The following is a 20,114-nucleotide window of genomic DNA, read 5'->3' on the forward strand; positions in this document are numbered from 1 at the left end:
GACGGTCTGAAATGTCAGTTTACTTCTCTCTAAAGAGAAAATATTCAAGCTATCATTATACAGAAAGTAGTGAATTGATAAGCGAGGGGGAGAAGAGGTACACTGCTGTACATCAGGCTACTTCACACGGCAATTCATTGTTAGCTTTGGTCTTTTCAGGACGTTTGCTGACAAAAACAAACACTATATAACCAATATTGTTTAAAGTAAATCCTTTACAATCTACATGTAAAAAAAAAAAGGTGAATACAAGTTAAATGTGTACTAAATAGTCAATTGTTGAAAACCTCCATTTTTTTCCCAGAAGCGAAAAAAAGGAAAGTTTCTCCAGGCTCATGCCGTCTGGACACAAAGAGCCGTCTGCAGTGAAGCCACGCAGCGATCAATCGCGCATTGATCACTGAGTATCTGCGATGGATTTTGGAAAACATGGCGGCTCTGATATGACACATTCTCCACAGTTCAGAGAGAAACTGCAGGACGAGTCGACGCAGTTCAGATTAAACCTGGTCACAGTTTCAACGGACACGCACACGGTCTCTCACACGCGCTCATCCACACACATCAAAAGCTGCTAAAAAGATTACGTGTCGTCGGATTGTCCTTAAACAGTGAGCTAAAATAGATCTCTCTTCAGTTACAAAGGTTGGCTGATATATCTGTAAACTACAATGTGTTATTCACAATTAAAAAACACCACGAGGGAACTGCGAGTCCAAAGGGATTAAAGGATTCTGTGCGATTCAGAGTGAGATTATTCCTGTTCGGGCCCCGCGGGCGGGAAGGTCACAGCACACACGCACACTCGGTCAACCAATCGCAGCCTCTCGTCGCCCCCAAACGGGCGGGTGGTGTCATTTAATACTGCGAGCGGTCTGCACAGCAGGGCGGACCTGCAGGGCGGAGGAGAGCGAGCGTCTTTATCGACGCGGCTGTGCATGACGAGCTGTGAAGCGAAGGCGTGTTTACACGCTAGCACGCCGTTAGCACACTGCCGCTGCTGTGACCTTCAGGCTCTTTGACCTCTGACCTCTCCACCGTCTTTCCTGTCCTCTGTCTTTGTTTTTTGTGCCTTATATCGTTGAATAAAGGGTTAAAAACTAAAGCTAATGACATTAAAAAATATTTCTTTTTTTCCCCAAAATTTTCTTTTTTTTATGTTCTTCTGCTCTGCTGAAAACACGGAAACGCCTCCACGCTCGAAGCGAGCACGAGAACAGATCTACTGAGCCGACAGCGAGATGCAGTCGATCGCGTCCAGCCCTTGAGGAGTGAAGCGACGCGTGTGTGCACGAATGTGTGTGAGGAAAGATCTCTACTGAAAACAATGATACTTGAGGCCGTGTGTGTGTGTGTGTGTGTGTGTGTGTGTGTGTGTGTGTGTGTGTGTGTGCGTGTGTGTGGCTCTGAACCTTTACGGCAGCTCAAGACCCTGAGAGTGAAGTCCTCATTCGTTCACTGGATTTGTAGCATACAGTCATTCTGTCTGTTGTACGTCTATCTGGTGTTTATACAAGTAGTGTGTGTGTGTGTGTGTGTGTGTGTGTGTGTGTGCGTGCGCCTGGAGGACTTGAGTTTACCGAAGGCACGTCAAATACCAAAACCTGGAGGTCTCAGCGCTGAAGTGAAACGCTGCCTGACGGACTTGGCGGTCGTCTCGGTGGCGGCGGCGGCGGTCTCGGTTTGTGTTCTATGGCTTCGGGGTCGGGTTATCTCGCTATAATGTGGAATAATAACTGTGCTGCGGTGTGCGCGCGCCTCCCAAGTCCAGATCTACACCGTGTCCTCGTCCATCTTGGCCACTTCATCCAGCGTGACGGCGGCCGGCACATTGTTCTCCTCCGCCCCCTCGCCCGACTTTGACGGGGAGGGAGGCGCCAGCATGGCGGTGCGCTCCTCCTTGGGCTCCTCCCTCTCCCTTCTCTCCTCCTCCTTCCTCTCTCGATCCAGCAGGCGGTAGTTGATGCCCATTCCCACAAAGAGCATGATGCCCGCGGTGATGAGGATGAAGCCAGAGGAGATGTAGGTGTAGTCGTAGTGGTGGTAGTAGTTGTAGAACTGACCTGGAGGAGCGCAGAGAGGCGGGACTGAACATTTCACCTTCAAATCGTGGTCTGGATCAATATATTGGATATTTTATGATCTGGTGCCAGATCATAAACATGACTTTTACTCTCCTGATACTGATTCCAACACCTGAACTCAGGATATCCTCTGATACGAGCGCTGATCTGACACAAGAGCTAACATGAGCCGTCAACGCTGAGAATTACAGAGAGAAAAGATGGATGTCGTACCTGTTAGCGGCGGGCCCAGCAGCACCGGCCCGCACTCCACGATGGTGACCAGACCCACGGCTGAGGAGAACCTCGTGGCGCCCACCAGATCCATCAGCGTCTCGAACAGCACCGAGCTCAGCCAGCCAAAAGCAAACCCGAAGAAGATGGCGTAGACCACAAATCCAGTGTAGTTGACTGACAGCGGCGCCAGCACGTGACACACTCCGTTGTAGAGGACAGCAGCGGCGAAGAAGTACTGAATTCTGGGCCGGACCCACTTGGTGTTGGCCAGCATGCCCATGGAGGGCCGGGCGAACATGTCCACGAACGCCAGCACTGACAGCAGGAAGGCCGCCTTCTCCTTGCTGATTTCCTTGCTCTTGGCGTAATTGGAGAGGAAGACAAGCGGCGCAAAGAGGCCGAAGAACATGACCACGTTGCCGCTGAGGTACAGCAGGAAGCCGCGGTGTTTGAACAGCGTCAGGTCGATGAAGGAGTTGATGGTCTGCAGGACGGTCTTCTTCGGCTGGGGCTGCGGCGAATCGACCGCCTTGCTCGCGTCCGCCTCAGGGTCGGGCTTGGCGGGCTGAGGTTTGGGTCCAATGGGGCGCATGAGGGAGCCGGCCACACAGCAGTTGAGCAGAAGTCCTCCGAGGATGAGGAAGCTGCCTCTCCACCCAAACTCGTCGTACAGCCAGGAGTTGAGAGGAGCCAGCGTGGACAGAAACACGGGGCTGCCTGCCATGGCGATGCCGTTGGCGATAGGCCGACGCTTGTAGAAGTATTTACCGATCATAGTGAGGGCGGGATTCAAGTTGAACGCCAGGCCCAGACCTGGAGGGAGAAGAGGTGGGAAGAAGGAACGGCTTTAAAGCGACGTGTGACGCAAACACGAGAGCTTTCAGTGAGATTTGAGCAGCGACACAAACAGCTGGTAAAACACTGACCTCCCACTACTCCTATGAAGAAGTAGAGCTGCTCCACAGTGTTGCAGAAGGAGGCAGCGACCAATCCCGACCCTGCCAGACAGCCGCCGACAATGATGATTGGTCGACTGCCAAATTTGTTGACAAGGATGCTGCTGATTGGACCTGGAGAGAAAGAACAGAAGGGAAACTGATAAATGAGCAAACAGCAAATTCACAGAAGGTGTTCATGCATTACTGAAAGGAAACGATCAGCTGATTGATCATTAATTTGTCTTCAGTAAAACTGCCAAATATCTGCCAGTTGCAGCTTCTCACATGTGAGAATTTGAGGATTTTCTTTCTTAACGTGATTTATGGAGGTAAAAACAGCAGCAAAGACACAAGTCTGATGAACGGCATTAGAGCAATGCACACTGTGATTGCATCAGCTCACCATGTTCACTGTTCACCAACAGGCGGCGCTGTGGTGGCAAAAATCACTGAGGCCGGTTGTGTAACGGCAGCGGTTGCATGGATGTTATATGAAGAAGGGAGGAGAGGAGGGAGGGAAAAGGGGAGGTGAGAATGAAAGGGTGAGGGAGCCAGGCAGTGCAAGGAGGAGCAGGGCACAGGTCAATGAGAGAGTGATGAAGAGCAGGAGATAAAATGTATGGAGAGGAGGGAGAGGAGAGGAGAAGAGAAGAGAGAAGAGAAGACAAGAAAGAAGAGGACAGATGAGGACAGAAGAGATGAGTAGAGCAGAGGAGGAGAGCAGAGGGGAGCAGAGGAGGAGAGTCAGGGTGTCCCACGTGTCTGGGCTTGCGTGCCAGCCTCTCTGAATGGACCCTCTCATGGTTGGAGGCTGACAGCGACTCTGCTGGATGTGAATGCAAAGTAAAGGCCTGCAGCGTCTCCACAGCAGCTCCTCAGAGAGAGGGAGGAGATCCCTCCTCAGGCCAAAGTGCTGAACATCAAGTGTACAGCCCACACAATTAGTCCATTAATTACAGTTAGTCCATCAGCCCGTCCACAGATGACAATGCGTTCAATCCGTCCAATGAAAAAAGCCCAAAAGCCTCTGAAATGAGAATTTTCTGCTTTCCTCTGTTTCACATCATCGTAAAGTGAATATATTTTGAATCTGCATTCAGTTTCTTGGACGATAACAATACATCATTGTCCCCTTGAGGCTCAAATAAAGCTTTGATTGATTGATTTTAACTGTGGGTTATTTTCTCCATTGATTGATTAGTTGTGTGGTCTATAAAATGTCAGAAAGCGGCGTTTCCCAAAGCCCAAAACGACGTTCTTCACCGTGTTGTCGTGAATCAGCATAAATCAAAGCTACTGTAAGGCCACTTCAGGCCGAATCACGTCCTCCAGCCTCTGTCAGCCCTCACAGTAACACAAGTATTTTCTCACTATTCTCACAACATGATTGGAATAAATCATGAAAAACTGAGAAGCCGACACAGCGAACACCTCAGAGGTAGACCCAAATAAAGTTATGAAATATGAATGATCTGCGAGCCGGTGCCATGGCAGCTTTGCCCTTGAAACTTGGCAGCTGACCACATGGCTGGCGGCACTCTGGACGCTGAATACCTCTCTCAGACACCCGGGTTCTGTGTTGTGTCTGCCCCTGAGGGTCCGACCGGCCGGCACAAAGCCCGTCACGGTGGGTTTCCACGTTAAAAGAAGCCGAGTCAGAGGCCCACCGGGACACGCATCGTACACGCCAGGCTGCGGCGTTTCTTCTGAGCTCTCTGGAGCTCCACGGTAAGCTGAGGCGATGCAGCGGCGTCCGCTCAACACTCACGCACACATAAATAAATCAGGAGTGACAGTCTTTGTTGGCGTCTGGCAAAGCACAAAGAGGGCAGTGAGTAGTGTTCTCACAGATATTATATAAACGACCCCCCCTCCCTCCATCGCTCACTCGCCCTGAAAGAAAGAACAACTCGGGGCGGAGGAGACCTTTCCTCAGCCGAACACTGACGCAGCATCCACCCATGGAGGCTCAGCTTAGCAGAGACGCGTCTGATGCTCGCTGCCCAGGATGGACGTGAACTAGATCTTATCCTATAACTCAAAGAGCCGATGCTGCTCGTCTTCCTTTGGGAAGTTTGTGCATGTTCAGATTCAGGTGGAAGAGGAAGAGCAGCAGCTGGTGATGAAACCAAACAGAACAGAAGATGGACGGGAGCAGCAGCTGATCGGATTTGCCCCGACAGTTCAATGCTTCACATTTCTCTACCGATCACATTAAAGAGACCAACATCCGTCCGCCCGCACGAGCCTTTAAAGGAAGGAACGGCTCACGGAGGAGAAGATCGATACCACGCTCACATCTGTCTGAGGCTGAAGCTGAAGCTGAAGCTGGAGCCAAGAGACGGTTCACACAGCTCAGCATAAACACACCACAACATCTGCTGTTAACGAGGCAGATCATTCATCCAGACACACAGCAGCCGGTGCTGCGGCACAACACACAGACCGACTCTACCAACAATTCAGAATTTGTTGTTCGTGAAGTTTCCTCTAATTGAACAACTCACAAACACTTTTTAAGGGAGTGTGGAGCTGATCTGCAGCCGCCTCAAACACTCACATGCAGGTTTTTGTTTGGAGGTCGAGCTAAACGAGGCTAACGAGAGATAAAAACATTTCTGAGCACAGATCTCATGTTAAAGGCAGCTGTAGACTCAGAAAGTGGACTTCATGGCAGAATTAAACTGTCTTACATCTTACAGTTTTATAATAAAGTGCCCGCTGGGTGGACGGTATGCGTCCATGTTGTAAACTGGGATTTACAGCTGGGACTTGCTGTTTAAACAGTACTTCCATGTTATTGTGTTTTTCCAGTCATTCACTGAACTGGCGGCGTCCCTCTCCAGAACAACTTCACGCTCAATCACAGCAAACTCCTGCGAGCCCGAACCCTCGTCGCATTAAAGGAGGCTGCTGTGCACTCACACACACATCTGTCTTTCTTCAGGCTCTTTTCCCGCCCACACGAGATCAGAAGGGAAGTCGATATATACGACCTCTCTGACAGTCATACCTCGAGTTCGTCTCTGTAGAAACTTTGGCCAAAGAACCGAAATTGGAACCAGATTTCTCAAGAAAAACAAAGAAAAAAACCCATCAAATACGACGAAGCTGAAAAGTTCAGGAGCGCTCAGCGACGACTGAGTGACCGGACCAAAGAAAGGAAGCATTTCCATAATTTCAGCCTCTTTTTATTCAGTTTATGTCTCTCTGACCATCTTCGGTCGATCCTGGAGGTTACCGTCGTATTTCAGCTCATCTGAGAGGGTGGTGCTAAAGAAATTCACTTCACTCACAAAACTACTAACTTATTGCTCGCTGCAGCTGTTTTTTCCTTCCAAATGCAATAATTAGCCTTTTTTGACAGGTCCCACGAAAGCGTTTATGCGTGCTAAATAAAACAATATGATGCAGCATCCTGTTTATAGTGAGCTTTCACAAAGAGCTTGATTTAATACACCAAATTTAAATCTCCACTGCAAGCAGACGTTTACATCTGGCTCTCGGCGCCAGTGATTCGTCAGTGATTCGCCGCTGAGAGGAAGACCCCTGCTTATTTTTCTCGGATTCAGACAGCTCCTCAGAGACAGGCACTCCGGCTGAGAGGCCGGGAGGGTCGGCATGTGAACGTTCATTCAAAAAAACACTGTGAATCATATTCATTTCTAAACCTAAACTTGAGTACAGAGTGAGACCACTGATAGAAGTGAGGTCCTGTTACCAAAGCAGCCATGAGCTCACGTTAACGTCAGCCCATTACTGCATCCTCAGTGGACGCCAAACATCTGCAAAGCGCGAGCACCGAGCACAGCACTTCAGTTGATCTACTGAGTTCACTTTCCACCACTGAAACAACCACAAACTTTCACAACAGCAGGTGAGCTGCATGTCATCAACCTCAAAAGCTCCTACCAAACAGGAGAGGTCGCCCTGCAGTCAGCGCACCTACAGGAGAACGTCTGCTTCTCTGCAGAACATGTGGGATTGTGCTCGGGGGGCGCAGAGCGAGGGGGGCGACTGGCTGCTGGCTAATCGATCGCAGATGGCGCCGCTCTGATAAGATAAAGATAAAAAATAAAAAATGCCAGATATACGTTGGCGGCCGTTGATGCACCTGGGCGACCGGCCATGAGAGAGAGAGCTGAGTCTGATTGAATGAATGAATGAATGAATGAATGAATGAATGAATGAATGAACAGGAAACTGTGTTAAAACTGTGTCTCTGGCGGCAGAAAGGGGCCGCGAGCCGAAAGCTGGAAATGTTTAAATGTGCGGCGCTTGTGCAAAACTCAGTCGCTCAGAGCTCTGGCACGTCGTTTCTTTCTTTTGCTGCATTTCCTTCCTCTTTTATGTTCATCCCGTGTTTCTGTTGCTACGGCGATGACTACACTGGCAGCTAAAAGTCATCCTGCTGCAGTTTCCTGCACTGAAACTGGATCAGAGATGAAGAATCAGACGCCCGCTCACATCCTCTTCCTCTGTCTTGATGATGTCATCCAGCCACGGTGAAGAAACGCGTGTGTGTTCTGTGGAAGTCAGAGTGTGTACGTGTACTGCCTCATGTGTACCCAGTGAGTAACAGTCGTGGTAATCTACGCTCCGGTTTTGGTGCTGTACGAGCAGGCCCGATGATGTCATGAACTGGTGATTTGGCCGAGTTGTGAAACAAGGAAGGAAAATAAAACCTTAGAGAAAAAAACACACTACTCCAACATCTGGGTCCTGTTACGCAATCTGACTCCTCCCCTCGGTTTCCTCCCCCAAACCCACGAAGCGACAGAAAGGCTGCAGGCTGGCAGCTCTGAGGAGGGCGAATGAGTGGAGGCAGCAGACACCATTTTTACACGCAGGGATCTGAAGTGAGGAAGAAAAGGCGACGATGGTGCCTTGAATGTGGGGTATGCTGGTTAAATAAACTGGGGAGGGGGGGGCAAAGAGAGAGTGTCTGAATAAGGAGAGGCTTTGTGTACCGAGACACAAAAACCTGATCCGAAACCACACCTAAGCTGACACTGAGTCTTTCGCTTTCGTAAAGGCTTTTGTGACAGAGGTACAAATAAAAGGGTCACCGAGTGCAAGAGCTGGCTGTTTTCAAAGGATTTTAAAAGCACAAGTAGACCCCCCCTCTGAGACCGAGACCGGGCAGAAAGTTCTGGGGCGGCGGTGGCGGTCCACCACTTCAGTCCTGAAACATCTCAATAATAACTAGAAGGACAGCAGATGTGACTGCTGCTGATCCTCTGACTCTTCCTCTAGCGCCACCAGCAGGTTCACATTAGTTACAGCATTAGTTTTGATCTGATTTCAATTTGCCAAAGACTTCAGTTCATGACCGCGTCTCTCGTCTCTGTGATGTTTATATCTTGTGGCCACAGTGTGCTGTTTCTATCGTCCAAGCGGTCTTTGTTTACGCCTTAAAAAGCATAATAAAGATAGTGAAATCAATTAACAGGCTGCAGCTCTAATGAGCGCTTCATGCTGCTGTTGACGTTAGCGTTTAGCTCAAAGGACCTCACAGAGATGCTAGCATGGCTGTAGACTTTTAGTCGTGATGTAGGGAAACTGGGGGAATAACCAACAATGCAAACTGTTAAAGTTAAAATATTCATCTTATTGCACATTAAAAACCAGTCAAATGAGATTCCCTCCCTCACATTGAGGACAGTCTGTGTCTCTGAGGCCTTTCCTCTCAGCGCCTTGCTCTTCTCCTTTGTATTATTGTGTTTTACTCGTGTTGTTGATGCTGCAAACCCTGTTACAGACATTAGCTTAGTCATTAATTCAGCGGGTGACTTGTCTTGTTTTTCTGCAGCAGCTTCAGTTGGATTTCAGCGAAACGAATATGTTCTCGTGCTTGTTTTCATATCGCTCTTGGAAGCGCTCCACAGCATCCATTTCTCTTAATGTCTGCTGCCTCCCTTCAGCATTAAGTGTTATTCAAGCTGCGACCGAGCAGAGAGATGAGGAACCGAGAGTGCAAGAGGAGAGGGAGGAAAGACGGAGGCTTGTGTTTGTTTTGCTTCAGTGAACGATAGAAAGGCAGAGCGTCAAAGGAAACCAAAAAGTCCTGACAGGAAGAAGCTTAAGATACGAGAGACAACCTTAAATATCAGCCTGAACTCATGCAGGACAAACACAAGCCTGCAGAGCGCACAGTCCACCGCAGGAAACTCCTTCACTGCTTCTCAGAAATCATTCTTCCACTTTCTCACGTGTTTAAAGCAAACAGCCTGATACAGCCTGAGTTTGTCGTGGCGTCGTTGTTACTGTGGGATCCATCTGCGAGCTGCTCTTCAGACCTTTTCTCATCGTTCAGGAGACTGAGGATCTGCTGATGTCGCTCACAGCGTTCAATCCTTCACAGCAGAAGGCGGCGGAGATGCTTAAGCTTAAATTTCATCTTCTCACAGCTTTTCAGTGTTTGCAGAGACATTAAAATCCCTTTATTTTAATTTATGACATGCGTTTACGATGCTGTTGGCACGTGTATTGAACAAATCAGACAATATGGGCAGCAATTCAGAGAAATGGAACCAGTAACCACCAGTTCACAGTAGCTGGCAGAGGCTCACAGCGGTTAGCGCTGTCGCCTCACAGCGAGAAGGTCGTGGGTTCAATCCCCGGCTGGGGCACGGCCTCTCTGTGTGGAGCTTGCATGGGCTTTCCTCTGGGGGCTCTATATTTTAGGAGACGCTCGTGTCAGTGCTCTTGGCTAAGGCAACATGTAGAGCCGGAGGTGGTCCCAAGGCGCCGCACAGTGGCCCCCTATTCCTCCCCAGGGATGGATCAAATGTCTCTACGCTGTCCTGACTGTATGTGACAATAAAGAACCTTCTTCTTAATATATCAACTCTGCCTGCTGTGTGGAACATAAAGTTTGATTATTTTCTACAGATTAGGGTCCAGACAACTAACTTGACCCTTGAAAACGACAGAAATATGCACAGATTTCCAAATCTAAAGTGTTCTTCAGCCGTGTTACTCACATTAACATGCAGTACAGCAATAAGAATAAAAACCACTCACCTCCAGCATACATGACAGCCAGCATGATGGAGGAGATCCACGACACCTGACTGGGCGTGGCATTGAAGATGACCTCTATCTCTTTGAAGAACACAGTGATGGACTTGGGGAAGGCGTAGGAGAAGCCGATGGAGATGAAGGCCCCCACGACCACCGCCCAGCCCCAGCCACCCTCAGGTGGGGTGTACCCCGCAGGACCACCCAGCGCTGGAGGCATGTCTGCTCACGAGGAAGAGGAAGACGGAGACGAAGTCAAATGCTGGAGGACAGCTCGTTTCAGAGGAGAAGAAAAGCCGGAGCAGGTGGACTGGATCAGGACTCAAAACCTGTGGGAGAAACCGAAGAGAGCTGGTAAGAATCAGCACACTTCATCCTTTCCTGCGTTTTATCTCATTGACTGTCAGATGCAAGAGAAATGAGGAGGGAGTGAAGGAGAACAGGAGTGCAGCAGTGGAGACGATACAAACAGAAAACAGAAAAACACCAAAGAAAGAGCATAAGAGCGTGGCCGCATGCCAACATACCAGCAGCAGACAAGCTCTTTCTTTATCTGAGAGGCCAAAACACAAAGATCAGACCATGAGAACTGTGGTGCAAAATGCTGATTTTCTCTTGAAGACGGGAGCCGATGAAACTGCTAAACTTTAAATCACGAAGGTCTTCTGCCGTTTTAACCAGTGCAAGCATCTGCCTTTGACTTCATACCAAACTACAGCCTGTACTGTTACGATGGCTGCAGGAAGGCTGCATGCAAAGCTGCTAAACCGCCCAAAGATGTTCAGCTGACTGCCACGAGACAAAGAAACGCAAAGAAAAAGGATGAATGAAAACAGCTGCTGTAGCTTTCTGTAGATCTCAAGAGTATCTTGCATCATTTCTCCTCTAACAAAAGGTGAAATTTGCCTGTAATTGCGCCATGTAACAAAATACCTGCCAGCGTTGGATAACCCTCTCAACGGCCTGATGAACCTGTTCTGTCACTCTAATGACTTCAGCAAACTTATTCACACTGCTCGAAAACACACATCTCTGATTACACGCTTACAAAAAGGCTCCCAGGAAGCTGCATTTAATTTGTAGACTCTTAGCTAAAAATAACAAACAAGCCCTGAAGAAAACAAACTGATCTGCTAAATGAAGCCTGAGGACTGGCGGCTCAGCCTCAGCTCGCAGCCTCGTGACCAAACCGTTAAACGCCTGAACCAACTGCGCCTCTTGATTACATATTTTACTGACAGTTACAAAAGCAGCTGGAAATCCCAGAGCTTCTTCAATGAACGCATCCATCGAAACGTCCTGTGTTCCTTTTAGGCGGCACATAACTGAGCTATTTATGGCCCGGCTCAGACATCTACTCTGCTCCTGTTTGGGCCATTGACCTTACATGGACTCTAAGACACAAACCTGCGGTCCACACGGGCTCTTCACACTAAACCTCTACAGTGATGCTGAGCAACGCAGGCAGAGGGACAAAAAGACCATTTAGTTTGGGGTGTAAACTGAATTATTGCATCTTTTAATACACTGACAGAGGATAAGAGCCCGGTCAAGTGTCCAACCCTGCGTGACATTTAGTCTGGAACACGCTGTAAACAGCCATGCTCCACCAATCATTACACGGTCAGCCTCGCACAGTAACTGGTTAACTCGTCTCCGGTCGCACGGAGTCCAAACAGTACGCGCTGCTTCACTGTCTTCACTTCCCTGTCTCTTCACCCAAAAGAACAATGTTTACAACCAATTACAAGGACAGACACAAGCCAGTTAGAGCCTCGCACAAACAGGGCGGCTCACTGGTTTCGACATCGACATCGTCACATTCCGCCACAACATGGTTTTCGCAATACCCTCACGACCGTGATTAATGTTTCAGCATATTAAAAATGATGTGCTTTACTGTGGCTGCAGGTAGAAAGCTGCACATGTACTCATAGAACTGGAGTTACATCCAGGAACTGCTGTTTTCCAGGCTCTAATGCCAGCTCTGGTAACATGAAGTGAAGGGTAATATTACGAGTTATTAGGTCTTCATCTACCACAACATCAAGGAAGAGGAGACCCAGTGGGGTAAAATTGATGGAAACGTTATTTTCATGCTAATCTTTTTGCTTTGTGGACCAATACAAAGCAGGATTCACCTCAAGACCGAAGCTCGAGGATGGCTCGGTACCAACTTCAACCTTCAAGCTTCACTGTTTATTGTGCTGAATAGCCAGTTGAGTTTGGCGTTAGCACGTTCTGCAGCTAATGTGGCAAGCAGCATTTATTGTAGACCCACATGTTGGAGCAATGTTGGCGTATTTACTGTTACAGGGCAGTTAAGAGAACATTAAGCCTCATTTGAAGTCACTTAAATAACCAGAATAGTGGGCTGGATGTGGGAAACGTGGTTTTTTGTGTCGTCTCTCACAGCCAGAGCCAACGTTGGCTCCACACTTCATGCTGCAACACAAGCCCAGCTGGCTGTGTTAGCACAGGAAAGCCTCCTCTGCTGCGTCGTATGTACATGTACTGCTGTACTTCTATCAAATACTTTGGATTTTCTGTCAAACAAATGCCGTTGAGATGCCTCATCCTGCCCCTTGTCTAACTAAGAATGAATCACATTACATTTACTAACTGACCCACATTATGAGGCAGGCAACTCACAAAAAAAGATTGCCTGATCCTACTTCTGCCCTGCTACAGTTTATTTGTCTCCAGTCAAACAGTCGCACAGTGAGACAAATCTAAAGTGTTAAAAAGGTCAACATTTTCCAGTGACTCTGTTGATGTTGAACTTTCAGTTATCGCCTTCCTTCCTGGAAGTTTCAGTTCATTCCAGGACACCATAAAAACCACTCAGCCAAGTCTTTACTGTGAACACTGATTTATCTTAATGTTTAATATGAAAGGGTTTTCGGTAGTAAACAGTAAAATCCCACTGAGAATGATCAACCATCTCCAGGCAGCTTTTAGCTCCATGTTTAGTTCTTTCCAACCTGCACACAGACTGGATGTCCCATGACTCTGACCACAACTCCTATTACATAAAGCTGCAGCCGACTGCAGCAAACAAGATGTGCTGGTAAGCTAGTGCTGCACCAAATGAAAGCGCCATCATGGATCAGGGTTTCCCCCAGAAAACTGGCTATCCCAGCTGTGTGACGCCTGGTGGATTCAGCCTCAGGATGTTTCGCGTCTCGTCTTCACTCTGATAGCTCATCAGCAAGCATGCAAACTCAGTGAATAAATCATGATGCACACGAAGCTTGTGACTGAACGTCAGTCGTTACCGAAGAGACAAAAACATCAGATCTGTGTGGAGTGATGGGGACAGAAACAGACACTGATGGAGCATTTCCATCACACTGTGCACACAGTTTTTGACTGCTGGAGATCTGACTGCCAATCTTTTCATCATCCTGTTGTCGTCACTTCTTCTGCAGCTGTTTAACGACACCCGACGGGAGACTTCGCACCACCCGACACTTAACATCAGTGTAACAGCAGTGAATGAAAACTGGCACTCATTTGCATTTTCTTTAGCAAATTTTATGCAAATTGTGAAAAGACTGGCGCTACCTTTGGGTGGAAAACCAGTTTGAAAAAGTCTGATTTTTCCCCCACCCCAACGTCTGTCTAAACAGCAGCCCTGCTTATTAATTATGGGTATTTGCTGTGTGTTGTGGCGTCTCTGTTCTCAGCAGGTTCATATGACATTTCCACAGAGCGTACGTTGTTTTCTGACATTAGCAGGGTCTGAGTTTCTTTCAGTCAATGCACAGATCCACTAAAACAGGCAGCTAGAAACCCTGCATACTTTTTAGGAGTTGGTTGATGAAACCAGACCTTAAACCTGAGTGAACATTAGCAAATTCATGGGAAAATGGAGAACATTTCTGTCAAAGGTAAGTTACTGTCAAAGTTAACTCGTGATCAATCGCAAATTAATCGCACATTTTCATCAATTCTAAATGTCCCTTGAATTATCATTTTAATGCTGCTATCAACATGGAAAAGTGGATCGGCTCGCTTTGTGCAAATGTTTTTTATTGAAAACAACGTTTAGTGTTTTATTTCACACTAACATTCTCACTTTGAGCAGTCATTCACATTTGAATGAATCAAATCTCAGACAATTTAACACTGTCAATAAACAGATGAGGCTGCACGGTGGTGCAGCAGGTAGTGCGCGTGCCTCACAGCAAGAAGGTTGCCGGTTCGATCCCCGGGTCAGGCGGGGCCTTTCTGTGTGAAGTTTGCATGTTCTTCCCGTGCATGCGTGGGTTCTCTCCGGGTACTCCGGCTTCCTCCCACAGACCAAAAACATGCTCATTAGGTTAATTGATGACTCTAAATTGTCCGTAGGTGTGAGTGTGAATGCGTGTTTGTCATTACATGTGGCCCTGCAATTGGCTGGCGACCGGTTCAGGGTGTACCCCGCCTCTCGCCCATTGTAGCTGGGATAGGCTCCAGCCCCCCGCAACCCCGAAAGGGATAGGCGGTATAGATAATGGATGGATGGAATAAACAGATGACAAAAAAATAAATACTTGTATTATTCTTGTTTACAAAAAAGCCCTTCAACAAGCCTTTCTAAGGGATCAAAACAGGGTGACACAAGATAAAGTTACAAAGGTCACATCATTGTAAACTAGGACTCAGCCTATAGTGCAGTTAAACCATGGCTTAAACTTTCCTTTCTTTAGTTTCCTTTGAACATGACAGCATCCACATGCCTCTGTGGAAAGCCGTCCATTGTCGCCTGGTTTTGACAAGGAGGCGGCGGAGAATTCGCATTCGCCGTGTGTTTGGCCATCAAGTGGGATTTCAGACTGGATGTGCTGCGGTGATAACTCAGTTCACACCGACAACACACAGATAACTTTGGTCTTGTCAGTCGACCCATCTGACAACTTTTTGAAACTAAACTTTCCATTCAGAATCTTGTTCGCATCCATTTCGGCGTTTCGCACATCGACATCCACACAAACCGCTCGCCTACTCTTTTACAGCTAGCGAGCAGACAAGACCAAACACGTGCATGAGGCGCGCCCATTGTTTTATTTCTGGTTTACAATCGGATCCTGTAGTTTTTCCTTATGTTTTTAGCAGTGGCCACAGCTTATAAAAAACAACAAGTTCACTAGGCCACAAAGAGCGTTAATCTCGCGATAAAAAAATGACGCCGTTAAAATTGATTTGTGTTAATAACGCGATATTTTTGACAGCACTAGTACAAATATATAAATACCCAAACATGCCTTTAACCTGCATGTTGGTTTGGGTAAGCCTGTGGTTGTGGTACAGTTGGTGTTAGCTCCACTTTCAGACTGCTGAAGCTCAAGAGGTAAAAGTGTGAACACATCTCTGTTAGTCTGCAGAGCGCAAACATGACGCACATCACGCCTCATGGGCTACATTACTACACACAATAAAACAGATGTGTGCAATGAGCATTGTGCAATCAACAGTTCCTGATAAGGAAGCCGTATTCAGGCCAACACAGTCCAGTTTAACATGCATAAAAATAATTTGGCCTTATTAATAATTATCTTGCTCGACATGAAGTCTTTTGCACGCAGATGAATCCCCAGACACCTGAAGAGCACCTGAAACGCTGCAGACTGCACAGTCACGATGAGCTGCGAGAGGCTCACCATGATTAAATGATCGCTGCAACATCGGAAAAGAAAGAAGTGACTCACCAGAGTTAGAGGCTTCAACCCAGAGAGACACAAGCTCCAACTCAGAGAGAGTTATCACTGAGCAGACGGCAGGAAAGCCAAACGCTCATTACAGTTTCGCAATAACTTTTAATGACGTGCAACATTTCTGAGATGTCTTTTTTGGGAGTGATAATCACCATTTCCCCACATTTTCTGCAGCCAGCCAGAGACTTCTGACTACAGTCAACAAACGCAGATGTGTGTAGCAGTTAGGACCAACAAACAGTCAAGTGGATGACACCAGAAACCAAACAGTGCACCCAGTAATGTGCAGAAGCATACAAGCCCTCCCACTTCCTCCATACTTGTCTCCTCTCACGGTGTCAGTTACCACACATCGGCGCTGGCAGCCAAAGAGCTGCTGACACACCGACAGGAACCCAAACACTCACAAAATATCTCAGAGTTGGCCCGTTGTTAGCGTACGACACGTCTGGTTGGATTCTGTGCAGCGAACGAGAACTCCGACTCGTCAGACCACAGAAATCCACGCAGACGGTGAGTGTGTCTGTATTTATTCAGCAGAAAATATCACAGGTGAGCGAGCGAGTGACACAAAACCTCCAACAGTCACAAACAGAGCGAAGAATTTTACGCCAGATGGGAAATCATAACTTAAAATTCCTCCCAAACAACTGAGCGCTCTTTAAATTTTGCAGGGTGTTCATTAAATCCAGTGAAATGTCACAACGCTCCAACACTGCGGCTTTAGAGGAGAGTGAGATGTGCGATGACAGGTCGTCCAGGGCCAGACAGTGAGGCCGGCAGACACTTGCTGTCTTTCTCTAGTTGCTCACAGGGCAGTTTGCGTCAGCGCGCTTCCCCCTGTGACATCCCTAACACACACACACACACACACACACACACACACACACACACACACACACACACACACACACACACACACACACACACACACACACACACACACTTGCATGCTCTCACAAACAGTCCATTTCTTTCTCTTGCCATCACTAAACCTTTGATTTGCTCCACAATTTGAAAAGGGAAAAATGAATAACTTGATGTGCTGCTGATCAACACCGTGTTCAGACTGCGTCTACTGACAGAAACAAGCCCCGCGGTGGTGACCCACACATCAATGCTAAGTGACCCGGCAGTGTTGTAAAGACCGGGTCCTGACCTCTGCTGCAGCACGGCCTTCCTGTGCTGAGGAGGAATGTGATGACTGCAGGAGTAACGCTGCATCCAGGCCTCCTCTAGCCTGGACGTGAACCCCTCAGGAAAAGGCTCTGAATGCATTAACATGGTGCCTCCTCCATGGTTCACCTGTAAACACTGAGACCTACAGCTGATATAATCAGCTAATTAGTCAATTAATCCACTGACAGAATGCATGAACACCAGGCATTCAGCTTCAAAACTGTGAGGATTTGTTCATTTTTTGTTCTCTTATGTGATAACAACCTAAATATCTTTGCATTCTGGAGTGTAGAACAGACAAAGCATTACATTATTACATTTTATAGATCCAATAATGGACCCGCATCTCATTACAATCATGAAAGAAGCCGTTTGTTGCAACAGGAAATGTGACTTTGAACAGAACAGCATTCAAAAATAATCAGTCATTTGCAAAGATAGATCATATCTACAGTTCTACTAATGGGAAAACACAAATCAAACAGGATGCTGGACTGCACCATAACATTCAAGTTCCTCTTTTTTCTATGGTGAGCAAACAATGTGCACACTGTGCCCACAGTACAGTGGAGCAGCATCTTCACTGCTGGTCTCATTATGCACATTCATGCGACCTCTTTTCAGGTCACACAAAAAATAGGGCGCACATGCAAACTCACGCTTGCATGCACTCAGCTCGTTTAATTTTTTTCTACAAGCCCTCATACGTGATGGTGCAGCGGCGTGTGTGCCAGGAGAGATCAGGAAGGCAGCGACTCCGCCATAACTCAAGTTATGATGCTGAAATAAATTTAATGATGTTCCTCCAAAACCCGGACTATGAAAGGATGGTGTGTCCCTGCGTCGTTCACGACAAACTGGTGCTGAGCGCAAAGATCACCTGTCAATCAAACTGGTGTCTCACAACCGTTTACACTGTCGACATTTCAGTGCAACCGGATAACTCAGTTAATGCACCATTTTAGCTTGAACAAGGCCCCTTCACAAAATCAAAAAATGCATTCAAATGCGGACACACACCAGCGCCGCCCCCCCACCCCATGCCTGTACAGTTAACCCATGACCACTGAAGCCCTCACCCCCGAACAAAGCTCAGACTGTCGATCCCATATCAGTCTACATTTCCCCCTGACTGTACACATGGGTGTGTTTCATCCAGAACTCAGAGGACCCACAGTGACGTCTTTAAGCCTTCTTTAAACATGCATGGGGGCTGCTGACGTCATGTGTGAGTTTTGGGCTTGTACAGTGAATCTGAATTTAGAAGCAGTTCACAGAACAAGACAAACTTGTTTAAAAAGAGGACGTGACATTCAGCACAAAAGGTGAGAATTTATTCATTTTGCACAGACTGTGGTGTGAAATGTGACGGACCGCTCCCTGAACAGCGTTTGTCCCGTCACACATTAGCAAACATGAGGGCGGACGTGCTGCAGAGGTGCGCATGGGGACAGATAATCTGTCTTTAAAGAGTTTGAAAGGTGGTGTCTTTCCAAATCCAATCAACAAGAACAGCATGATGTCAAGACTGATGACTATGATTAGCCAAATACTGTGCACCTCATTCACTGTAGTACAGTGTTAGCCCATTGTGTGGGTACTGCTATGCTAATGTCCAGGTTAGCATTAGCACCTCTGCTCACCTGCGAAAGAAATACAGTCTAAAGAGACAAACAGGATGACTTTACGATGAAAAAACAGTCTGATCTCACGCTGTTTCTCGTAATACTAACTGGATCCATGATGCAATACAAGAACAACACTGCGTCTTCATCCACATCCTCCACATGAACCCTCAACGGATGCGGACGCTTATATTCTGCCTGGAACAAGTAGCTTTAGCTTCAGTTAGCATGATATCGCGCATGCAGTCATCAAGTGCATATTCAGGATCCCTTTCACAACTGGAAACTAAACGCTCGGCTGCAGACAGTGTCTTCAACCAGCTTATGTTGCTAATGTTAGCATAATTAGCTACCCGGGGATGGCCTTTGATTCAAGAAGGATTGTCTCAAACATGACTGGAAATTATGAGCAATTATCATAGCTATGATGTCACCATATCGTTATCGCTGTGATCTGCGTATGTCCCGTGCGGGGCCACAGCGATGGACAGGCCTAGCAACAGTAACCGAGGGGGGTGGGGCTTAGCGAGGGGTCAGTTGCTCCTGGAAGTTCAAGGGCAAGTAGTTTTCACTTAATGAGAAGCAGACTTCACAGTGTGGCTGGATTTGTGTGTGTGTGTGAGTGTGTGTGTCTGTTTGTGTGTGTGTGGGTACCAGCAAAGCGGGACAACTCCTGGAGGAGTTATCAATGAGGCCATTCATCCTGCGGCAACAAACGCTCCCTTTACCGAAGTGTGTGGAGGGGCTTGAGTTACCTGAATCCCAACAGTCTCTCAGATGAAATATGACAGATTCAACAACGAATACACAAATTTTCCAAAGTTTCTACTGATTCTGACTGACTGGCTGGCTGACCCAGTCATCACAGGGTTCAGCTCCAGGGTGAAGACTGTCACAGCAATAATTAAAGATGCTTTGTCTCTTTCTGTCCGTCCCGCTGGACTTCCTCAAGTCTGCAAGTGGTGCAGATGAAAGACAGGATACTGAGGCCGCTCTTAGAAAACCTGTGATGAGTGGGAAGGGAAGGAAGGGGGGTGGGGGGTCTTTTCATTGCTTCCAGTCATCATGACTGTGATTTTTTTTTTTTCAAACCTAAACTGTATTTCACGAATGAATAAGAGACAGAGGAACGGCACTCACTCTGCTTCTGTTGGCTGTAATGCCTCAAACAAGACTACTTAAACTATCAAAGTCTCATTACTGAGCATTAGAAATGTTTCTCTTTGCAGCTAAATGCCTGTGTAACACTCGCCAGCTTAGCGCTAAGTACCACTTAAACCTCACAGGCATGAACTAACGCGAACGCCGCCCCACATATCCTTCTCTGGGACTCTGCTATAATCCTACGCC

General features: G+C 47.4%; 1 protein-coding gene across 3 annotated transcripts in view; it reads right to left on the reverse strand.

Moving 5' to 3' along the window:
• Positions 1-20,114, reverse strand: part of LOC139335307 (monocarboxylate transporter 1-like) — a 22,619-nt gene continuing 2,505 nt past the window's right edge. For 2 of the 3 annotated variants that reach the window (XM_070968853.1, XM_070968854.1), the window contains exons 2-5: positions 10,265-10,590; positions 3,227-3,370; positions 2,298-3,113; positions 1-2,063 (exon numbers count right to left, since the gene is read on the reverse strand). In XM_070968853.1, coding sequence (XP_070824954.1) covers positions 1,774-2,063; positions 2,298-3,113; positions 3,227-3,370; positions 10,265-10,481 — 1,467 coding nt within the window. In that variant the 5' untranslated portion in view covers positions 10,482-10,590 and the 3' untranslated portion in view covers positions 1-1,773. Of the gene's footprint in view, positions 2,064-2,297; positions 3,114-3,226; positions 3,371-10,264; positions 10,591-15,954; positions 15,975-20,114 lie in introns of those variants that run through there. The other variant, XM_070968855.1, reaches the window with a different exon arrangement.

Source organism: Chaetodon trifascialis, chromosome 8, assembly GCF_039877785.1.
Source record: "Chaetodon trifascialis isolate fChaTrf1 chromosome 8, fChaTrf1.hap1, whole genome shotgun sequence".
Lineage (NCBI taxonomy): Eukaryota > Metazoa > Chordata > Actinopteri > Chaetodontiformes > Chaetodontidae > Chaetodon > Chaetodon trifascialis.